This window comes from Pyricularia grisea, chromosome VI (assembly GCF_004355905.1).
Source record: "Pyricularia grisea strain NI907 chromosome VI, whole genome shotgun sequence".
NCBI classification, from domain to species: Eukaryota; Fungi; Ascomycota; class Sordariomycetes; order Magnaporthales; family Pyriculariaceae; genus Pyricularia; species Pyricularia grisea.
Genome location: NC_044974.1, coordinates 1,043,601 through 1,061,133, shown reverse-complemented (window position 1 = coordinate 1,061,133; position 17,533 = coordinate 1,043,601). Strand labels below are relative to the sequence as shown.

Genomic DNA, 17,533 nt, shown 5'->3' with positions numbered 1-17,533 from the left:
TAGGTGCATGACATCCGGCGCCTTTTCGTACGCAGATAGTTGAGAGGAAAGAACAGGAACCCTGGACAACAATGGAAGCGAGATGAAAACAAAACATGGAAATCCGAGGTATCGAAATTCATCTGATTGCCATTCATTTCATTTGCTGCATTTACCCCACAGAAATAAGAACCAAGCTGGCGGAGGCTGCAAACCTAGGTACCTAGGTAGGTAAGGTATCGATGTACCTACGAAGTAAGTTCCATCAAAAGATCTGCCTTCCCTCCACTCTCTGCACCGGGCTGCCAACTAACTGACGTACATACGTCGGGTTCCACCCACACTCCATAAGGTAGCTGCAGCCTGCAGTTCAAGCACGCGTGCGTCCCTGCGTCGCCCGCCACACTTCTCCCCTTGTCCTCCGCATTTTTCTTTGTCCAACAACGGCAAACTCCGTCGCCCTGCCAGCCTCGTGCAAAGACGCAGAAGCAAATAAAGTACGTGTAAGCACGGCTTCTGCGACGAAAACGCGAGAACCCCCCACAATCTTGGCACTGATTGGCGTCTTAAAGTTTCCCAGGGAATAATACATAGCTTTGCTACCTACCTTTGACAGCTTGTCTCGCTTGGCGAACAATCCCTGGGAAACAGAAACACAATCGCCCGAAACCCAGCACCACAACCCCAATGTAACCCTTATACAACCACGCTCAACATAGCTGATCACCACCACAAGTCCCAAGCAGCGGTGTTGGCTCCGGCCATGCCTCAAAAGCGGCCTGGCAGCGCCGAAAGCCCCGTCTCGACCAAGGTCAAGCTGCCCAAATTTGAACGCGATACGGAAGACTTCTCGAGCGTCGTCAAATCCAAGTTACAAGCCTACACGCGCACAGGACAGGCATGCGACCGATGCAAGGTGTGTAGCCTCTTGTTTCTCGTTTGCTGGGGAGTTGCCAAAGGCAACGGCCACGAACCTATACTGAATATGCTCTCGGCTCTTCGTCACAGGTTCGCAAAATCCGATGCGATGCCTTACCTCAAGGATGCTCCCATTGCGCCAACCAGAACCTGGAGTGCTTCGTCACCGACAGGGTCACGGGTCGCACAGAAAGACGTGGCTATATACAGGACCTGGAACGCGAGAAGACCGATATGTTGAATCACATCCGCGCGCTGGAGAAAGTGCTAGAGAACAGTGGTGTCGAAGTTATACCGTGGAAATGGGGGCCGCGCGACGGGAATTACCCACCTGGCGTCACATTCGATTCCATGGGAAACCCAATAGTGCCACCGGCTGAACCTGGCAAGAGCCAGTGGTCGCTTGTTGAAACAGTTTGGACTCGCCACAGCCTCGAAACCAAACCAAGCAGTATTCCCTCGCTATATCAGATGCCCCAACCCACGGCATCATCCAAGACACTGGAATCGAGGGCCTACGACGGCTATCCGGGCGTCGGTTCTGACGTTGCGCCTCTGAGCTCCATCAAGGGAACGAAGCTGTCGATTCTTGGCACGACGGTTGATGTAACATCCTTTTTGGCACCGGACATGGACGACTTACCTACTACGTCTGGCGCGCCATTATACAACCGGTCTGCTCAGGCCTTTATACAATCCGCTTACAGGTTGAACCCACCATTGCCCGCGGAGCTACCACCTCGGAGTGAGGCTTTCGAGTATGCCGAGTGGTACTTTATCATCTGCCACCCGTTCAGCCCAATTCTCCACAAGCCCTCGTTTATGGCACTTCTTACACGCATATATGACGACCCGGCCTTCGTGGCCAGCTCGGCGGAGCTTGTCGTTGTGCACATGGTCTTTGCTACTATATATTTTCAGTACGGCGTGCGCAATCCTCAGAACTTGGAGAGACACAGGCAGCTCGATGTACTGGCAAATCAGCACTATCACTACAGCCTGAACAGGTTCTGTGACCTGGAGGCTGATCGGACCATAACGTCTGTACAGGCTCTCCTTTTGTTGGGCTTACATATGCGTGGGTTTTCAAAGCCCGGTGGTGCCTACCTGGTTAGCTACACTGCTTTCGCGAAGGCCATAGAGCTGGGTCTGAACAAGGCAGCACCTGGTGTACTCGACGGCAGTGTGCTCAATCTCGAAACGGAGCTTCGGAGCCGGGCTTGGTGGTCAGTCCTTGTCCTAACTACTGCGCTGAATGGTCACCTGGGTAGGCCAATGGTCGTCACTATGCAGGACTTTGACGTGCCCCTCCCGACACCTATCCCGGATGAGTGTCTCACTCCAGACGGAATCACAGACAGATCACGAATTGGAGAATGTACCTACTGGGTCGGTTTGGCGATATACAAGATCACACCAGCTTACATGGACCTTTACGCGAACATTTACAGCATACGGCGAGACCCGCAACGTCACGCCGAGGTCGTCGCACGAATCGAAGAGCAGGTTGCTAAATGGAAGGAGGAACTTCCTGCTGAGCTACGTAGTGACAACGAGGAACAACAGCTTAACCAAAGCGGGAAATCGAAGCTGTTCGCCCTGATCGCCCGTGGAGTTTGTATCGAATTGCGGCTCATGCTGAGGCACCCATCTGCGTGCCCATTGGTAGATCCAGACTATCAAGCTGAGAATACGCGATTGAGTGAGGAGATGTCTAGGCAACTTCTTGACCATGTCACCACTGTTCTTAAGCTTAGGTCTGGGGACACGACTTGGTATCAAATATCCACCTATGTTGCTGCCGTTTCCTGCACTCTGGCTGCCAACTGGGAGAGAAGATTTAGCATCACCCAAGAAGAGGTTGCGAGATTAAGGCGGGAGATGAACAGGTGGCTTGGCATCATCGAAGAGACCGGAAAATCACTCGGTAAGCTTACAAAACTTTGGACATCCCCACAGATTCCGCTTCGAACCTTGAGATAACAGCTGATTAACTAAATACCAACAGGGTCCCAGGTTGGCATCTGCGACGACATCAGCCAAATCATCAATCACACCATTGCCGGGATAGAAGCGGTTCGCAGGGGAGGCTCGCAATCGGCAAGGTCTTCAGTAAAGACTTCGTTATCTGACGAACAGACTCGGGAGGAGCACAAGCCATCGCCGGAATGGTCGCGTGTGCACAAGAGCCAGTCAACTCCAGTTGAAGCACCCAGCGCCAGAGATATTAATGGCAGCTGTTTTGATAATACTAATACAGTGTACCAGCCCGTCACAACCTTTGAAGATCATAGTAACCCCGTAACTAGCGGTAGCTCGGTGCCGCCGACCTCACTGGGGTTTGACCCTAACATCAGCCTCTATCATTCTGGCACAGGCATTTCTGCAGCAGATGCAAGCTCGGATAACACCCATCAACAACAGCCAAATCCACTGGTTGCATTCGCATCACAGGCCACACAACAGTTAGCCAGCTTCCACGGCCCGAGCGACGAGGCAGTGACAAACGGCAACGAGTCTGTCACCGCCCTTAATACCTGGTCTGGGAACAAAAATTGGGTTGATTGGACATCTGCCCTGTCTGATTGGCAAGATAGATGTAGCGCTAATACGCTACTTCATCTTGGAGGGTCGGCTCACCAGCCTATGGGTCAACACCAGGCTCAGCAACAGCAATTTTTGATGAATGGTCAGCACCCTCACCCGGATGACGTTGGGGGATGTCTACCTGTTATGCCGGTTACTTCTGCCGAACAGTGGCCTTTGCTTGTTTTCAATCACGATGGGACATCCCTTGGCTGAGAATAATTTATCTGGAAGTTGTCTTGATGTTTCATTTGTTTTCATCTAACGAATACCTTAGATACTCTTCTTTCATTTTGGGTTGGCACTTTCTCCTTGATATACCCGGGCAGGTCCACAGGACACCCAATCTGTTCAAATACTACACAATCCTTGGTTACAATATAATTTTATTTTTGTTTTCAATCAATTTTTGAGGTGGCGGTTCACGACGTTCCAGGGGCAACCCAAGTCTTGTTCATAACCCATAACAGTGGTTTGTAGCCAAGAGCTCAACGGGGCGCTCCACCCGGCATCAGCTTTTAGTGGAGCTAACAGGCTGTTTTCTGCCCCACCCCCACTACAATGACGAGCCTTTTTCAGTAACATGGTAGAAGTCTCAATCGTCAATATCACCAAAGCCATGAGCAACTTGTGCGACTGTTGAAAGCTTCCTTTAATACCAGAAAGCAAACTTAACTGCACCTTCAGTACCCGAATCATAACCTCCAACGCAATTCAAATAGACTGAGAGTCGCTATGTCCTCACCTGCCATTGACCACGCAGGCGGCGATGGACCTGCCATCCCTACCAACGACACAACGAACACAGCCACGTCGACGACCGCACAGCTCCCAAGTCTACTGTCACAAATACCGCTAGAGCACATCCCAAATACGCACTCGGTTCATGCGGCACTCTTCCGCGATGTCTCCAATGCTGCACACCTTCACTCGCAGCTTCTAGCGCGGAACCCGGCTTTCGAGTACGCGCTTATCGACGCGTCGGCGGTGGGGAGCACCGCACAGGTACTTGCAGCTGTTTTCAGGGCCTTGACGGCGCTTCTTGGGGGTGGACTGCGCACGCCGAACGTGCACTCCGAGACTGTGTTCTGTCTTAGCCCCTCAAACAATGTGCGTTTGGCCTCCACTTACGTCGACTTCGTTGCGGTCTTGAAGACAGAGCTGACAATGCGGGTGAGGTATATGTAGATCACAGAAGCTTACAGGAGATTCGGTATCTCACCTACTACCAAGGATGTCATCGTTCTCAAGGTCCTCTTTCCAGCCGAGGAGGCAAAAGATGCCGCGCCTTCGCCTGAGGATGTTTGGGCACACCTCTGTGCCAACATTCAAGGCACTGCGCTGCCATTCACAGACGAAAGCATCAGTCCTCTGACTGATTGGGCCAAGGTGCGGAAGTACTACAAGCTTAATGCTGCTCCTGCACTTGCCGGTCTTAAGGATGAGGACACCAAGAGGAAGGAGTCTGAAATGTTGATCCTAGGAGCCATGGCTCTGCGGGGAGTCTGAGTAGCCCCGAACAATGCTCCTCTGTGGATTTCCGCATGCAGAGGTCGTTTCTACATCCTAGACATCGGTCTCTGCGACTCGACATTGACTCTTTGTTTGGAGCCCTTGGTAGCACACCGCCGGCACATACGCGTTTCCACAGCGCGGCGTCTTGTCTCACACGACCTACAGCCACAAAGCTGCGTAATTATGGTAGCTCAAAGTCCAGGACGACCACTTCCTTCTCATAATCTCGAAATCGCCTCGTAAACACGGACAGCACTCCGTCGCCGTTGTTCAGCCTTCGAATGTCGGCTAAGGGCTCCCCTGATAGGCCACCGCCCTGCCATATGCGCTGGTACTTGGCATAGCCGTGGGTCTTGAGTGCCCTCAGGATTGTTAGACCTGGAGTGTTCGAATCCGGGAGGATAATTAAAAGATCGCCAGACTGGCTGACTGCAAGCCTTCCGCGTCTACCATCCGCAGCCATCCCAATCGAGTTTTGTTGCCATTTTCCTGAAAGCGTAAACTGGTCGGTCAACAACGTTACGGTCGTGGCCAAAGGGGACATTTATACCTTTCTCATGTTCTCTGTAGAAATGGCGCCATTCTGCATGGCTAGAGCCAGGGTCGCACGTTCTATTCAAAACATGGACGCCCCCATCTGGATCAACCGCCTGGCTTTCCTGATTCGTCAAGCCAGACCCCTTGGGAATCTCAAAAACCACCAACCCAACCGCGTCCGGCCTGACCCCGGCCCCCTTGTCATTTCCCAAATCTGCCACGATCTGATCGTGTGTGTTACGCCAGGTTCGTCCACAGTCATCGCTGTACGCATAGCAGAGGTTGTGATTATTTTCGGCCCCGTTAGGTCCCGCCTGCTGCTTGTGCTTGGTATCAAGTGGGTCATCCCAGCCTTCGTAGTGAACGAAGCCGCGGTAGACCCACGTGACGTGCAGGCGGCCATTCCGGTCATCGATGTCCATGCCATGCACATAAGGGTTGCTCTGCACACCTACAAGGTGGGTACCGACAAGTTCGAAACGCGCAGCCGCGGCGCGGTACACGTACAGATGGTCATCACCCAGCCCGGCCTTGCCGGTCCGGAAAGACATTAGCATGTCCTGGCCGCGACCCGAGTTGATGAAGCGCGGGTACGTGACGTAGCCGAAGTGCTCGTGGGTTCTTGGCAGGCCCGGCAGGTGGTCTAAAGTTGGGGTGAATAGGTCTGCGCTCCAGGTGAACTGGTCTGGGTTTGTGGCCAGACCTTGTACCGAGTGGCGGTATCTTAGACTTTCAGGTCTCAAAGGGCATGGCGGGGTGAAAGGGGTCAGCCCTTTCACCTTTTGACCTCGACAAGCATACTCGACAATAAAATTGGCTGGGAGTTGCAAAAAGCTCAAACAAATCAAGAAATGAAATAAGATATAATGAAAGTATAACTCACACATCGCAGTGGTGGTCATATGAAAGGTGAATAGTACCGTCCCCTACACAGATGCCCATCTGCACAGTATTATGTCCGTCGTCAACTGTCTGCGGGTAGTCCTGAAGAACTAAAACCTCCCAGGTGTTCGCCGGGAGTTTGCGGCGGGCCACGTGCACAAATACGGGCTCTTCGGATCCGGGCAGGGGGCTGTAAAAGACGGCATATTGCCAGCCGGCGAGGGAGACCACGGCATCCTGTTGAAAAGCGGCGCCATTGAGCAAACACTTCCGGCGGGGCGGATCTCGGCCGAGAACAGTGACCACGGGGTCTGCCAGGGTATTGGTTTCTGGGGACGGCATCTGCACTTTATTCCAATAAACTCTTTGACTTTTTTTTTTTTTTTTTTTTTTTAGAAAAAGTTAAAACACGAAGACGCTAGGCTGTGTAGTTAGCCTTGGCGTGTGTCTTTCTTTTTCGTGTCGGTTGGTTTGTACTACGTGCTTCGGTTAGGCGTAAACGGGTTGTACAAAACCCTGTGGTATACGCGCGAAGGGGTAGTGTTTCCTGAGCTGGATTTGAGAGAGCCAATCATGAATAAAAAGAAGGGTGTGAATTTGTTAAGAGCTATAATCTAGGGGCAGCACAAACGTCCAGAAGAGGTACCTCCGCCAGACAATACCTGAAAGTGTCAAAGGGCGTTTATCCCAAATTGAAACGTTCTTTCCTACCAAGGATATAGCTTGGCAGCCGTCTTCTGATTCGCGGAGCGGGGACTTAAAATTTCCGTCTATCAGAGAGAGGACTTTGGATGTGGAGGAAGGAGAAGGAGGAAAATCCCCGCAAAAGAATCTGGGGTTTTCGAACCAAGACGGCAATTTCTTGCCCGAATGATATTAAAAATTCTTTTTTTGTACCTATGTTTGCACTCAGGCATGCTCATACCTATTAAAGACCCGTCCTAGGCGCCAGGTTTTGTTTAATTTGTTGTTGACGCTGGATACTTCGCCCCTCGTGGTCGTGAATTCATCATACCTACCTACAATGGATCTCGAGAAGAAGTTTTACAAAGCATTCATAGCCCCACACCAAGCGCTTGTGCCCACCGCCAAAAATCAAATCCTAGAATCCATGTCCGGCCCCGCCATTTTCCCCAAATTTACCCCAGCTTTCCCGCACGGGGAAGCTCTTTTTTTGCGCCCACAATATCCGCTTAGCTTCCTTCCGCCCGCCCGCCCGCACGCTCGTGGTGGGCCAGTCTGACAACCATAAACCCAAACCCCCCAAGGCCTTCAAGAAAGACAAGCACAGAGCGCAAAGAATACCCACACCTTAGGCTAAATCCAAAGGCTTGAACACAATTTGGTCGCTTCCTGTCTTGTTAAGCTTTTGAAGCCGAGTCAAGTCGGTAGGTACTTGGCAGAGGCGAAAAAGATAGTCTTTTTTTTTTTTTTACCCGTACATTCTTGTCGGGCGCGTTCTTTTTTTCCAGGAACAATATTGACTCGAACTGCAAGCTGTGTGATGGTTTTCTTTCGGCTGACATCCCCGCTGTCATATTGGACACGAGCTATGATGGTTTTTTTTAAACGCAAAGGGGATTACTAACGAGACCCCCGTTTAGGATTCAAGAAGCGTCATCTCAGCTGAGCGCAGTGTCATCTGTCACCTCGAACATGGTTGACGTGCAGAGCTACCCAGCCACCAGGCGGGGGCCATGTTTCTTTTTTTTTTTTCTCTTTCTTTTTTTGAGGTGTGATTTCCCAAGACGAAGGAAAGAGCGCTGGTTCGTGGAATTATATTTTTTTCCATCTTCCCCAAACTCTGGACCTCCTAGGGCATTGCTCTTCAGCCAGGAATCTAGATTGATACTTTTTTTCAAGTCTCGAGCTGATGGACTTTGTTCCAGGCCCTTTTGAAAACGCTGTCGTTTTTTCACTTCAGTTTAAGAATCAACTGGTTCTTGTTGACACAGAATCGGCCAGTGCCTATCTCCAAGTCCAGTAAGATGCAGCAGTGGATTTTGTCAAAGAAAACTTATCTGTTGGTCCCGAGAGCAAACCATGGTTCCCTATCATCGCGTATGCAACTCAGATATTGCGTCTTGAATACCACTGGTTGGCTGTTGATAGTAACCCACCTAGTACCACCGTCTTTCTACCCAACGAAGAAAAATCCTTGAAAGAACAGACAAGGTAGTCTTGGTAGTGAATCTCCCTGCTGGGTGTGCCGAGAGTACCGTACACACCCACATTGAGATTTTCCCCTCATCAAATCCCCAGGCCAAGTGTCAATCAATCCATGAAATCAAACGCTTTTGTACCCCTGAGAGATGGTTCATGTGGGGAAGCCTGCAAGAACCGCATCGGGTTTGATTGCAGCTAAGCGAGCCATTCAATGATTGAAATGTTGCGCTTTCCCCGACCCTTCTTATTTTTCTTTTTTACCTGTCTTGATAAGTTGGTCTCCGTTGTCACTGTTTACTTGCAGTCGATGCTAGCCTTCTTAGCATTCTGCTTCTCTGGTTGGACTTTAGTCTTTGCTTCCTATTGGTTTGGTCCGACTTTTGACAAGGCAAAGAAGCCGCCCTTTTCACCTTGCACAGCAGTTTGAAGGGACTTGCCCCTTCGACCCCCGATCAGGATGGGGAAGACTTCAGCGAAGATTCTGCAAAAGATTGTCAGAGTATGTCAGATATCATGAATCTGCGTCTTGGAGACAACTGAACCTCTAATATCTAATATCTTTTGGATTACAGAATGATGCCATGCACTCTGATCCGCCTGAGATTTTCGGGTGGCGTGTATATACACTGGCCATGTCGGTAAGTTTGGTCACTTGGTAGCCAGAACTCAATAACTGCCCTTGGAACATTTCTGACATCTTCTCCTCTCCTCGTTTTAGGCATGCTTCGGTGCCATGTGTTTCGGTTGGGATTCCAGCGTCATCGGCGGCGTCATCGTCCTCGATGCCTTCAAGGCGGACTATGGTTTGAGCCCGGACAACAAGGACTACAGATCCCAAGATCTCGCCGCCAACATCGTCTCCACCCTGCAAGCTGGTTGCTTCCTCGGCGCAATCATCGCCTCGCCCATGACCGACGCCTTCGGCCGCAGAAGCTGTCTACTCGGCGTTGCTGGCATCATCTGTATCGGCGTCATCATGCAGGGTGCCGCCTCGGGCAGTCTGGGCGCCCTCTACGCCGGTCGATTTGTGGCAGGATTCGGCGTGGGAGCCGCGTCGTGCATCAACCCCATCTACGTCTCCGAGAACGCGCCCCGTGCCATCCGTGGCCTGCTCACCGGCATGTACCAGCTCTTCATTGTAACCGGAGGCATGATCGCCTTTTGGATCAACTACGCCGTGAACCTACATCACCGCGGCAAGACTTCGTACATCCTCCCGCTCTCGGTCCAGGGCATCCCCGCCGCTCTGCTCTTCGTCTCCATGTGGATGTGCAAGGAATCCCCCAGGTGGCTGGCCCGCAAGGACCGCTGGGAGGAGGCCAGGTCAGTTTTGTCTCACATCAGAAACCTGCCGAGCGACCACCCTTACCTGCAGGAGGAGATGGCCGAGATTGCGGACCAGCTGGAGCATGAGCGTCAGCTTGTTGGTGACGCCTCGTGGTTCCAGCTCAACAAGGAGATTTGGCGCCAGAGCATCCACCGCAAGCGTGCCATCATTAGCATCGTCCTGATGATCTGCCAACAGATGGTTAGTAATAAATACCTTTTTTTTTACGAGAAAATGTAAGAACAAGGTGACTAACGTATGATGACCATGTTATAGACCGGTACCAATGCCATCAACACCTACGCCCCTACTATCTTTGCAAATCTCGGAATCACGGGTCTCAGTGGCCAGCTGCTGGGAACTGGTGTATATGGCGTGGTGAGTTATGAGTGAGAGCGATGAGTACAACTTTGCCACAGGACCAACAAATCTCACTATTTTTTTTTTAAAACCCCATCTAGGTCAAAGTCCTATCCTGCATCGCCTTCCTTCTTTTCATGGCAGACTCCCTCGGCCGCAGACGCTCCCTCCTCTGGACCTCCATCGCCCAGGGTCTCGTCATGTTCTACATTGGTATATACGTCCGCATCTCACCTCCCAAGGAAGGTGACCCTGTGCCTCCGGCGGGTTACTTTGCGCTGGTCTGCATTTTCTTGTTTGCCGCGTAAGTGTAAAAATTGGTTTCTTTTCGGTAGCCTTCTTTTGTGAAAATGCAAAACTAACCCCCTTTTCTTTTTTCCTCCAACAGATTCTTCCAATTCGGCTGGGGTCCTGCCTGCTGGATTCTCGCGTCCGAGATCCCGTCCGCCCGCTTCCGGTCCATCAACGTCGCGTACGCCGCCGCGACGCAGTGGCTGTTCAACTTTGTGGTTGCCCGCTCTGTGCCGGTGATGCTGATCACGATAGGGTATGTAAAATTTCCTTTCTTTTTTCTGGAGTGATCATTTATGGTTACATATTCTTTTTGCTAACCCTTTTTGATGCAAAATAACCAGCGGCAAAACGGGTTACGGTACATACCTCCTCTTTGGCAGCTTCGCCTTCACCATGTTCTTCTTCGTCTGGTTCTTCGTCCCCGAGACCAAGGGTATGTCGCTAGAGGCCATGGACGAGCTCTTTGGCGGCGCCCCGGCGGGCCAAAATCTCAAGAACACGCAGCTCAACGAGAACGCCGACGGCAACACCACACCCCCGGCAACGTATGGCGCCAAGGACAGTGTTGGTGCCAAGTCGACTGAGGTCTAAGGCTGAATGACTGGGCCTGGGAACTTATAAGGATCAGAGTTCTTTTTCATATGAAAGCGAGAGTTGATAGTCGACTTGTCATGTTTGTGCTTTTTTTTTAGGTCTATGAATCTCGTGTCAGGTTCCTTTGAGGATGCCGATAAGAAATCAATGTTATTCATTCTCCAATTTAGCGGTAAAGGGGACCTGACGATTCTCTTTTTGATATCACTGCCTTGTGTCTCTCCCTTTATAACTGAGCTCCATCCTCTGATCAATATCTCGAACAAAAGATAACCCCTTGCCCTGAACTGTAGCAGAGTCGCTTGAGACTGTTTTTTCCATAGCAACCCCGTTAGACTTGACATTGGTCAAAGCAGGTATCATTCGGCAGACTCTGGCAGCGAGAAAGAGAAAAGTCTTGTTAATATCAGCCATTAGTTATGAAAGAGACTTGGGTAGCTTGAAAATGGCATTCTATATACGGTAGGCGAAGCGGTTTGCCCGAAGTCTATACTACCGGAATGACCCCTGATCACCTTCTATCCTTGACAAAAAAGTGAGAAAACCCCTTCATACATTTAAGACTGTATCCTCATGCGGGTAATACTATCGTTTTCTGGGGGCCTTTCCACAGACTTATGCTCAACCAATCCTGAATCAATTGAATGGCCATTTATCATGTGAACACCGTACAATCCCTTGATGGTTTAAACTAGCAACCTTCCCATTCCGGAGAAGGATAGTTGAGAGTACGAAGCCGCCGGAGAATGTATAGAAGAGAAGTTGACAGTTGCTGATATACAACATGTCTATTTATAAATATTCATCGAACATTCCAACTCCTCAGTCAATTTATACATTTTATTTACATATTTCGAGACAATGCTCTTATGAACTTGTAAATGCATCACTTGGCAGACACTGATTCATGGATCCTGGGCCAATGGTCATTACGGTCGCTGCTTGGCCGCTTTCTAATTACGGTCTCAAAGCAAAGCCGACCACATACCGCGGCTGCCAAAAGGTGAAGAGAAAGAGTGTACTTTTATGTATATAAATAGCTCCAAAAAGGGGATAGTTAATGGAAGATGTATTGAAACCAAGTCTATTGAAGCAATAACCGAAGAAAGGCCCCGAAAGAATACATGTTATATATCTACACGATGGCATTATACCATCTAATCCCATCTCTCTGAGTTTGATTTCCCCGGAATAACCTTTCTTGTATCGACACGATAATAAGGAGGTGGGCATGTATCGAATTTAGTAACGCCCTCCCATCCAGGGTCACAAGTATATGCAGTAGTTGTAATTTTGCAATGTCGCCAAGGCACATCTTGGTCTTCAAATCCTTGAGTGTCGCCCGGGCGGACATAATACTCCTTCAATACCTTGTCCTTTCTCCGGGGACGGCGCGTATATATGGTGAGTTCGCAATGTTCTTCGTCTTGGATATCCGCGAGAACGCAAGGGAAAATGGCCAAGGCGGCGGCAGCCGTAGTAATGAAAGTTTGAAAATGCATTTTTAAAAGCAGATGTGGGTAGTTTGGAAAAAAAGAAAAAGAAAAAAAAAGAAAAAGAAAAAAAAAGAAAAAAGAAAAACGAAGGTGGCTACTGTAAAATCACCGAAATGTCTAACCTAAAAGTTGACTGGTGAAAAGGTTGTACAAGAGAGGAAGACAAGAATACATAACCGATGAAGAGAGTTATCAATCGCTCCTGAAGTATGGCAACTGGCTTGTAAACATAACTGCCATTTTAATGGTCTGCTTCGGTGAGTATTATGGGAGAGCCCAGCATCAATTTCATTTTTAATCGTATGACCGCTTGCTAATCATGGCCGCATCAGAAAAGAGAAAGAAAGACCCATGGCTTGTCAATTCAGAGTAACTGACTGAGGAACAGTCAATAGAAATGAGATTGTTTTATGTAATGCTTTAATAACTAATATAGATCTAGAAGAGTTTGCACTCGAGGAAGCGCTGGGCAGCATATTGTAAATTCAGCTAGAAGTCGTGCAACCGACGGAACCAACGACATGGTCCAGTCCATGTACTTCTGGTGGTGTTGATGGTCGATTAATTGTTGCCAACGCAAAGATATGGTATTGTCAACAAGAACATTTCTGAATTGTTGGTGATCAGACGTTGGTTGCATTTGTATACCACGGCCAGTTATTATCTGTCACAAGTGCCCTCAATTCCAGATATTCCAGACATGCAAGTGCAAGCGAACTCATTTAACTGTCCAAGAGGGCGCAAGCAGCAGTTTATCCGTCTAAAAAAGGGAGGGTTCAAAGTCAAAAAAACAAGAAGAAGAAGTAGAACAATTAAAGAAACCCCGAACTGAGCTGTGGAGTTGGCTAAAGTACAGACAAACTCCTTCTAGAATAGTCTAAGACTGGTGATCTAACTTCAAAATGGTCAATCACAAACTTTTAAACACATCACCGAATATCTCCCGGCTTTTCAGGAGATTCAGGACCCTCAGTCGCTCGTTATCAAGATGCGCGGCATCGCTGGCCTGGCCGCACGGAAGATGTGCCGCCGGCGCGGCGAACTCCTTCTCCAAGAACCGAATGGCAGGAATGGAACCACCCTCGCGGATGTACAAGGGTTTCCTGGTCTTGGCCTTGGTGGTTGCTGAACCCTCCCCCCCTTCATGGCTGTTGTCACCATCCTCCGAGCCCTGCTCCTCGTTCGTGTCCAGACCCCACACCTTGACCACGGCATTCTCGAGCGTCCTGAAGATCTCGTTGCTGGGGTCGCCCAGCCATGGCTCGGCCTGGTTGTCAATCCGCACGCTAAGCGAGTTGCTACCGCCCAAGCTGACAAATTCACTTTCCAGAAAAGACCTCAGCGACGCCGTCACATCGTCAACCTCCTGCCCCGGCACCAGCCGCAACGAAATGTTGGCACTTGCATGGCTGCTGACCAGGCTTCCGTCTGGCCCTGAAACTTTGTACCTATGGATGGTCAGGTTGGGCTCGCGCCACCGAGCCATCAAGCTTCGCTTCAAAGCCTCGGCCGTCCCGCTCTCCGGACTGCGCTTCATCAAGATGGACGCAATGGCATCGTATCGCTTCTCCTCGTTCGGAGTGAGCGGCAGAACTCCGTCGTAGAAACCGGGGATGATGACCTTGTTCCCCGGGCCCTTCAGCTTGCTAAGCAAGCATGTCAAGTCTGAAAGTGGCTCTGCCATCATGTATGAGCCATCAACGCCGGAATGAAGATCTGGGTGAGGCGAGTCGACGCAGACAGTCGCGTGCAGGACACCTCGGAGGCCATAAGTCAGGCAAGGCGTCTCGTCGTCCAGCCAGTAACTGTTCGCCAACAGTATGTAGTCGACGTCTCCGATGAGATGGCGATTCCGCCTTACGGCCTCCTTGAAGCTCCGTGAACCCGACTCCTCTTCGCCTTCGATCAGGAAGACAACATCCGAGCGGAGTTGCTTGGCCTCCATCAAATCTGTTACTGCATACAAAGCCGCCATGATGGGGCCTTTGTTGTCGGAGACACCACGACCGTACAGGTAGCCGTTGGTTCCAGTGAGTGTGAACGGGTCTGACGCCCAATTGCCTTTCTTGGCATCGGCAGGAACCACATCGTAATGGCCGTAGAATAGAATTCGCTTGCGCTTTTCGGCGGGCTCCTGATATCCGGAGAACTTGGCAAAAACCACGGGGTTATGGAGGTTGTTGCCCTCACCACTTGATAGCATCTCTACCTCGGCTCCCAGCCTTTTGAATAAGGAGCAGAGGAACGTAGCCCCTCGGCGGCAGTCTTCCGCATATTCTGGACGGGAAGATATGGTCTTGTACGACACAAACTTGCGGAGAGACCGCAACAGCTCGTCTTCAGCAACGGCCTTTTGCTCAGTCGCTCCATCTATGCAGTCATTTACGCGCCAGACGCACACATTGTCGTCGTTTGCACCGGTGATGAAAAACCGTTCGCCCTTATGGGATGTAGCTGCAGATGCGAGAATTTTGCCATCGTGAGCAGTCCACCGGTTGAGACAGCGATATTTTTGGCTAGCCAAGTCCGACCCAGGACTGGTTTCACGGTTATCATTGACGGTGCTGTGTTTCTGCGCAAAATGTCAGCAACTCCTCCTCTGGTTTGAGCCCTGGGCCAACTTACAGTCGCAACGCCGTTCGCCGCGGCACTCCACAAAAAGCCCCATCTAATTTGAACTGTCATGACATCTGCGTCGTGTGCCTTGATAACGCGCAATTTCTGTTTTGTGTCGAGGTCCCATAGCTCTATCACTCCGTCAAGCTTGCCACTATATAGAAAGGACCCATCAATAGCCAAAGACAACACAGACTGAGCCTCATCGGTACCCAATACCATTATCTCTTCTATGCCATCTTCGGCGCCGGTCTGTGCACTACCGTCGGTAGTCTTAGGGTGGTGCGCTAGTCTCCAAAGCTTTATTGTGCCATCCCCGCCTCCAGATATGAGGACATCCTCATCCTGTCCGACTCGTACGGTCGGGCCCCTGGATATGAGCATGCAATAAACATAACCGAAATGTGCAAACTGATGGATTGCACCCTGTGAGATCTCGAGGACAGACTGCGCCCTGGGAATCATCGAGAAGCGATCATCGTTGCGCCGCGGGGTGCTCGTGCCCCCTACTGCCTTGGAGTCGAAGAAGCGATGATATCTACGGTCGGGGTGCTGCGCAGACTCATGGAGAACCCGGGCTTCAGGGTCGTTCAGCCGAACCCACTGGATCGACGTGTTCTGCGCGCCAATGTAGACCGTATCGTTCTGGGCGGAATAGGCCACGCTGAAGACATCGCCGACATCGTGGGAACTGTAGATCTCGTGCAATCGCTTGAGCGTACGCGGACACCATACGCTGATAATAGCATCGCCAGCGGAAGAGAAGAGGAGAGACGAGGGTTGTGATTCTTGAGGATCGGACGCGTCGTCGGTAGATGATGGCTTTGTCATGCATTTGTCGGTCGGCGACGACAGGAAGAGGCAGAGAACGCTGCGCTTGTGTGCCTGGACACGATGGACTAGCTGGAAAGTCCCCAGAGACCAGACCAGGATTTCGCCATCATGAGTGCCGGCGTATATGAACTCGTCGTTGACAGCAAGTGCCAGAACAGAGCTGTCATGCTTCAGCTGGTGGATACGTTCTGGGCTCTGCAAGGGTGCGGGGAAGGTTGTGATTAGGCCATTCGAGGGCGGTGACGTCGCCGACGAGTTGGCCGCCAGCGGCATTCCGATCCCGGCTGATTGGCGAGCGGAAGAATGTCAGTCAGATGTTGAACAGTTGGGAAAAAAAAAACTTGTAGGTATGGACCGAAAAAATGGCGTGATGATCAAGATATACGCTTGATTGGGGATGGGAATCTTGAATTAGTCTGCTTCTTAATTATTGACCTGCTTTGACAGATTTGATCGATCAATGCAGGGACCTTTCTGGTCCAGCCGCTTGACTCCGTCAGTTTGGGCGACCCCACCCCTCCACCACGTCTAGCTCGTTCATCTGAATGCTTGACATTCTTTGAATTGAATGAGGAGGACGAAAGTCGGTGCAAAAAAGAAAAAGAAAATAAAAAGAACAAGCCCCAACGAGCCTGATTGAGTATCTTTCTGATGTGAAGAGGTATGTCCAGTGAAAATGTGGCCTATTGTAATTGACGGCAGTCTGGCGAAAGGGCAATGCCACACAAGAAATGAAAATGTTGAAGCTCACAGTGGGGAGTGTCGACCGTAGCATTGGGAAATGCAGCTCCGTGAATCGCTCCCAGTTCTGGGAAACTCAGTTTCTGCCGACTTTCCTCGTCGACCCTGATCCTGTGACATCCCTGACAGCCGCTTTCTGTGACTTCTTCGTGCTCCTCACGGTTCCTATCCACATGATTGCCCGAATGGTAATCGTCGACCACACCCATTTCGTCGTCAGTGCCGAGAGGATTCGCTTGTAATTCAAATGATGAGGTACGTCGACCGCCTTCGAGTCTCCAAGTGAATGCTTTGTGGGGAGCTGGTGACGATTCCCGGCAATTGGGCGAGATTTGTATCAGATGCGTTGTCGCCATTGCTTTCGTTGTCGCACTGACCGATGATGCGATTTCTGAGCCAGCGATGGCATCATGCCTGGCGGCCAGCGGTGGAAGGCTTGACACAAACCGTGGACTCCCTGCTGTCGTGGGCTAGGTATGCCATCCAGTGAGGCAACGTTTCCCTCGTAAAGAAATGGAGCAGAAGCAACTTAGGCGGATGCAAGGCTTTGAGAAGAAAATACCGTATAATCTACGAAGTTCTTCGCGTGAAGTAAGGATGAAAAAAAAAAAAAAAGACTACAGAAAATAACAAGACTCAGGGAACATTCTAGCAATGTCGAATTGAGTACAAAAGGGGAAAATAGGCC

General features: G+C 50.5%; 7 protein-coding genes across 7 annotated transcripts; 4 read left to right on the top strand and 3 right to left on the bottom strand.

The window, feature by feature from the left end:
- Positions 1–444: 444 nt before the first annotated feature.
- Positions 445–3,889, top strand: PgNI_11446 (uncharacterized protein). The gene is made up of 3 exons (XM_031131413.1): positions 445–895; positions 988–2,824; positions 2,906–3,889. Exons 1-3 carry the CDS (start codon positions 743–745, stop codon positions 3,697–3,699), a joined length of 2,784 nt encoding a protein of 927 aa, XP_030976862.1. The 5' UTR covers positions 445–742; the 3' UTR covers positions 3,700–3,889.
- A 9-nt stretch (positions 3,890–3,898) lies between these two features.
- On the top strand, positions 3,899–6,817 carry PgNI_11445 (uncharacterized protein). Its single transcript, XM_031131412.1, has 2 exons — positions 3,899–4,593; positions 4,672–6,817. Exons 1-2 carry the CDS (start codon positions 4,219–4,221, stop codon positions 4,990–4,992), a joined length of 696 nt encoding a protein of 231 aa, XP_030976859.1. The 5' UTR covers positions 3,899–4,218; the 3' UTR covers positions 4,993–6,817.
- PgNI_11444 (uncharacterized protein) lies at positions 4,573–6,817 on the bottom strand. The gene is made up of 3 exons (XM_031131411.1): positions 6,419–6,817; positions 5,549–6,273; positions 4,573–5,487 (listed from the first exon to the last, which is right to left on the bottom strand). Exons 1-3 carry the CDS (start codon positions 6,757–6,759, stop codon positions 5,180–5,182), a joined length of 1,374 nt encoding a protein of 457 aa, XP_030976860.1. The 5' UTR covers positions 6,760–6,817; the 3' UTR covers positions 4,573–5,179.
- A 624-nt stretch (positions 6,818–7,441) lies between these two features.
- On the top strand, positions 7,442–8,194 carry PgNI_11443 (uncharacterized protein; the record flags this gene model as incomplete). Its single annotated transcript, XM_031131410.1, has 2 exons — positions 7,442–7,646; positions 8,022–8,194. 2 exons carry the CDS (start codon positions 7,442–7,444, stop codon positions 8,045–8,047), a joined length of 231 nt encoding a protein of 76 aa, XP_030976864.1. The 3' UTR covers positions 8,048–8,194.
- A 358-nt stretch (positions 8,195–8,552) lies between these two features.
- PgNI_11442 (uncharacterized protein) lies at positions 8,553–11,778 on the top strand. The gene is made up of 7 exons (XM_031131409.1): positions 8,553–9,082; positions 9,156–9,221; positions 9,302–10,111; positions 10,187–10,288; positions 10,372–10,574; positions 10,659–10,817; positions 10,906–11,778. Exons 1-7 carry the CDS (start codon positions 9,041–9,043, stop codon positions 11,153–11,155), a joined length of 1,632 nt encoding a protein of 543 aa, XP_030976865.1. The 5' UTR covers positions 8,553–9,040; the 3' UTR covers positions 11,156–11,778.
- Positions 11,779–12,293: 515 nt separating this feature from the next.
- Positions 12,294–12,512, bottom strand: PgNI_11441 (uncharacterized protein; the record flags this gene model as incomplete). The annotated part of the gene is made up of 1 exon (XM_031131408.1): positions 12,294–12,512. One exon carries the CDS (start codon positions 12,510–12,512, stop codon positions 12,294–12,296), a length of 219 nt encoding a protein of 72 aa, XP_030976896.1.
- Positions 12,513–13,195: 683 nt separating this feature from the next.
- On the bottom strand, positions 13,196–17,201 carry PgNI_11440 (uncharacterized protein; the record flags this gene model as incomplete). Its single annotated transcript, XM_031131407.1, has 3 exons — positions 13,196–15,226; positions 15,280–16,388; positions 16,856–17,201. 3 exons carry the CDS (start codon positions 17,199–17,201, stop codon positions 13,565–13,567), a joined length of 3,117 nt encoding a protein of 1,038 aa, XP_030976863.1. The 3' UTR covers positions 13,196–13,564.
- Positions 17,202–17,533: the final 332 nt, after the last annotated feature.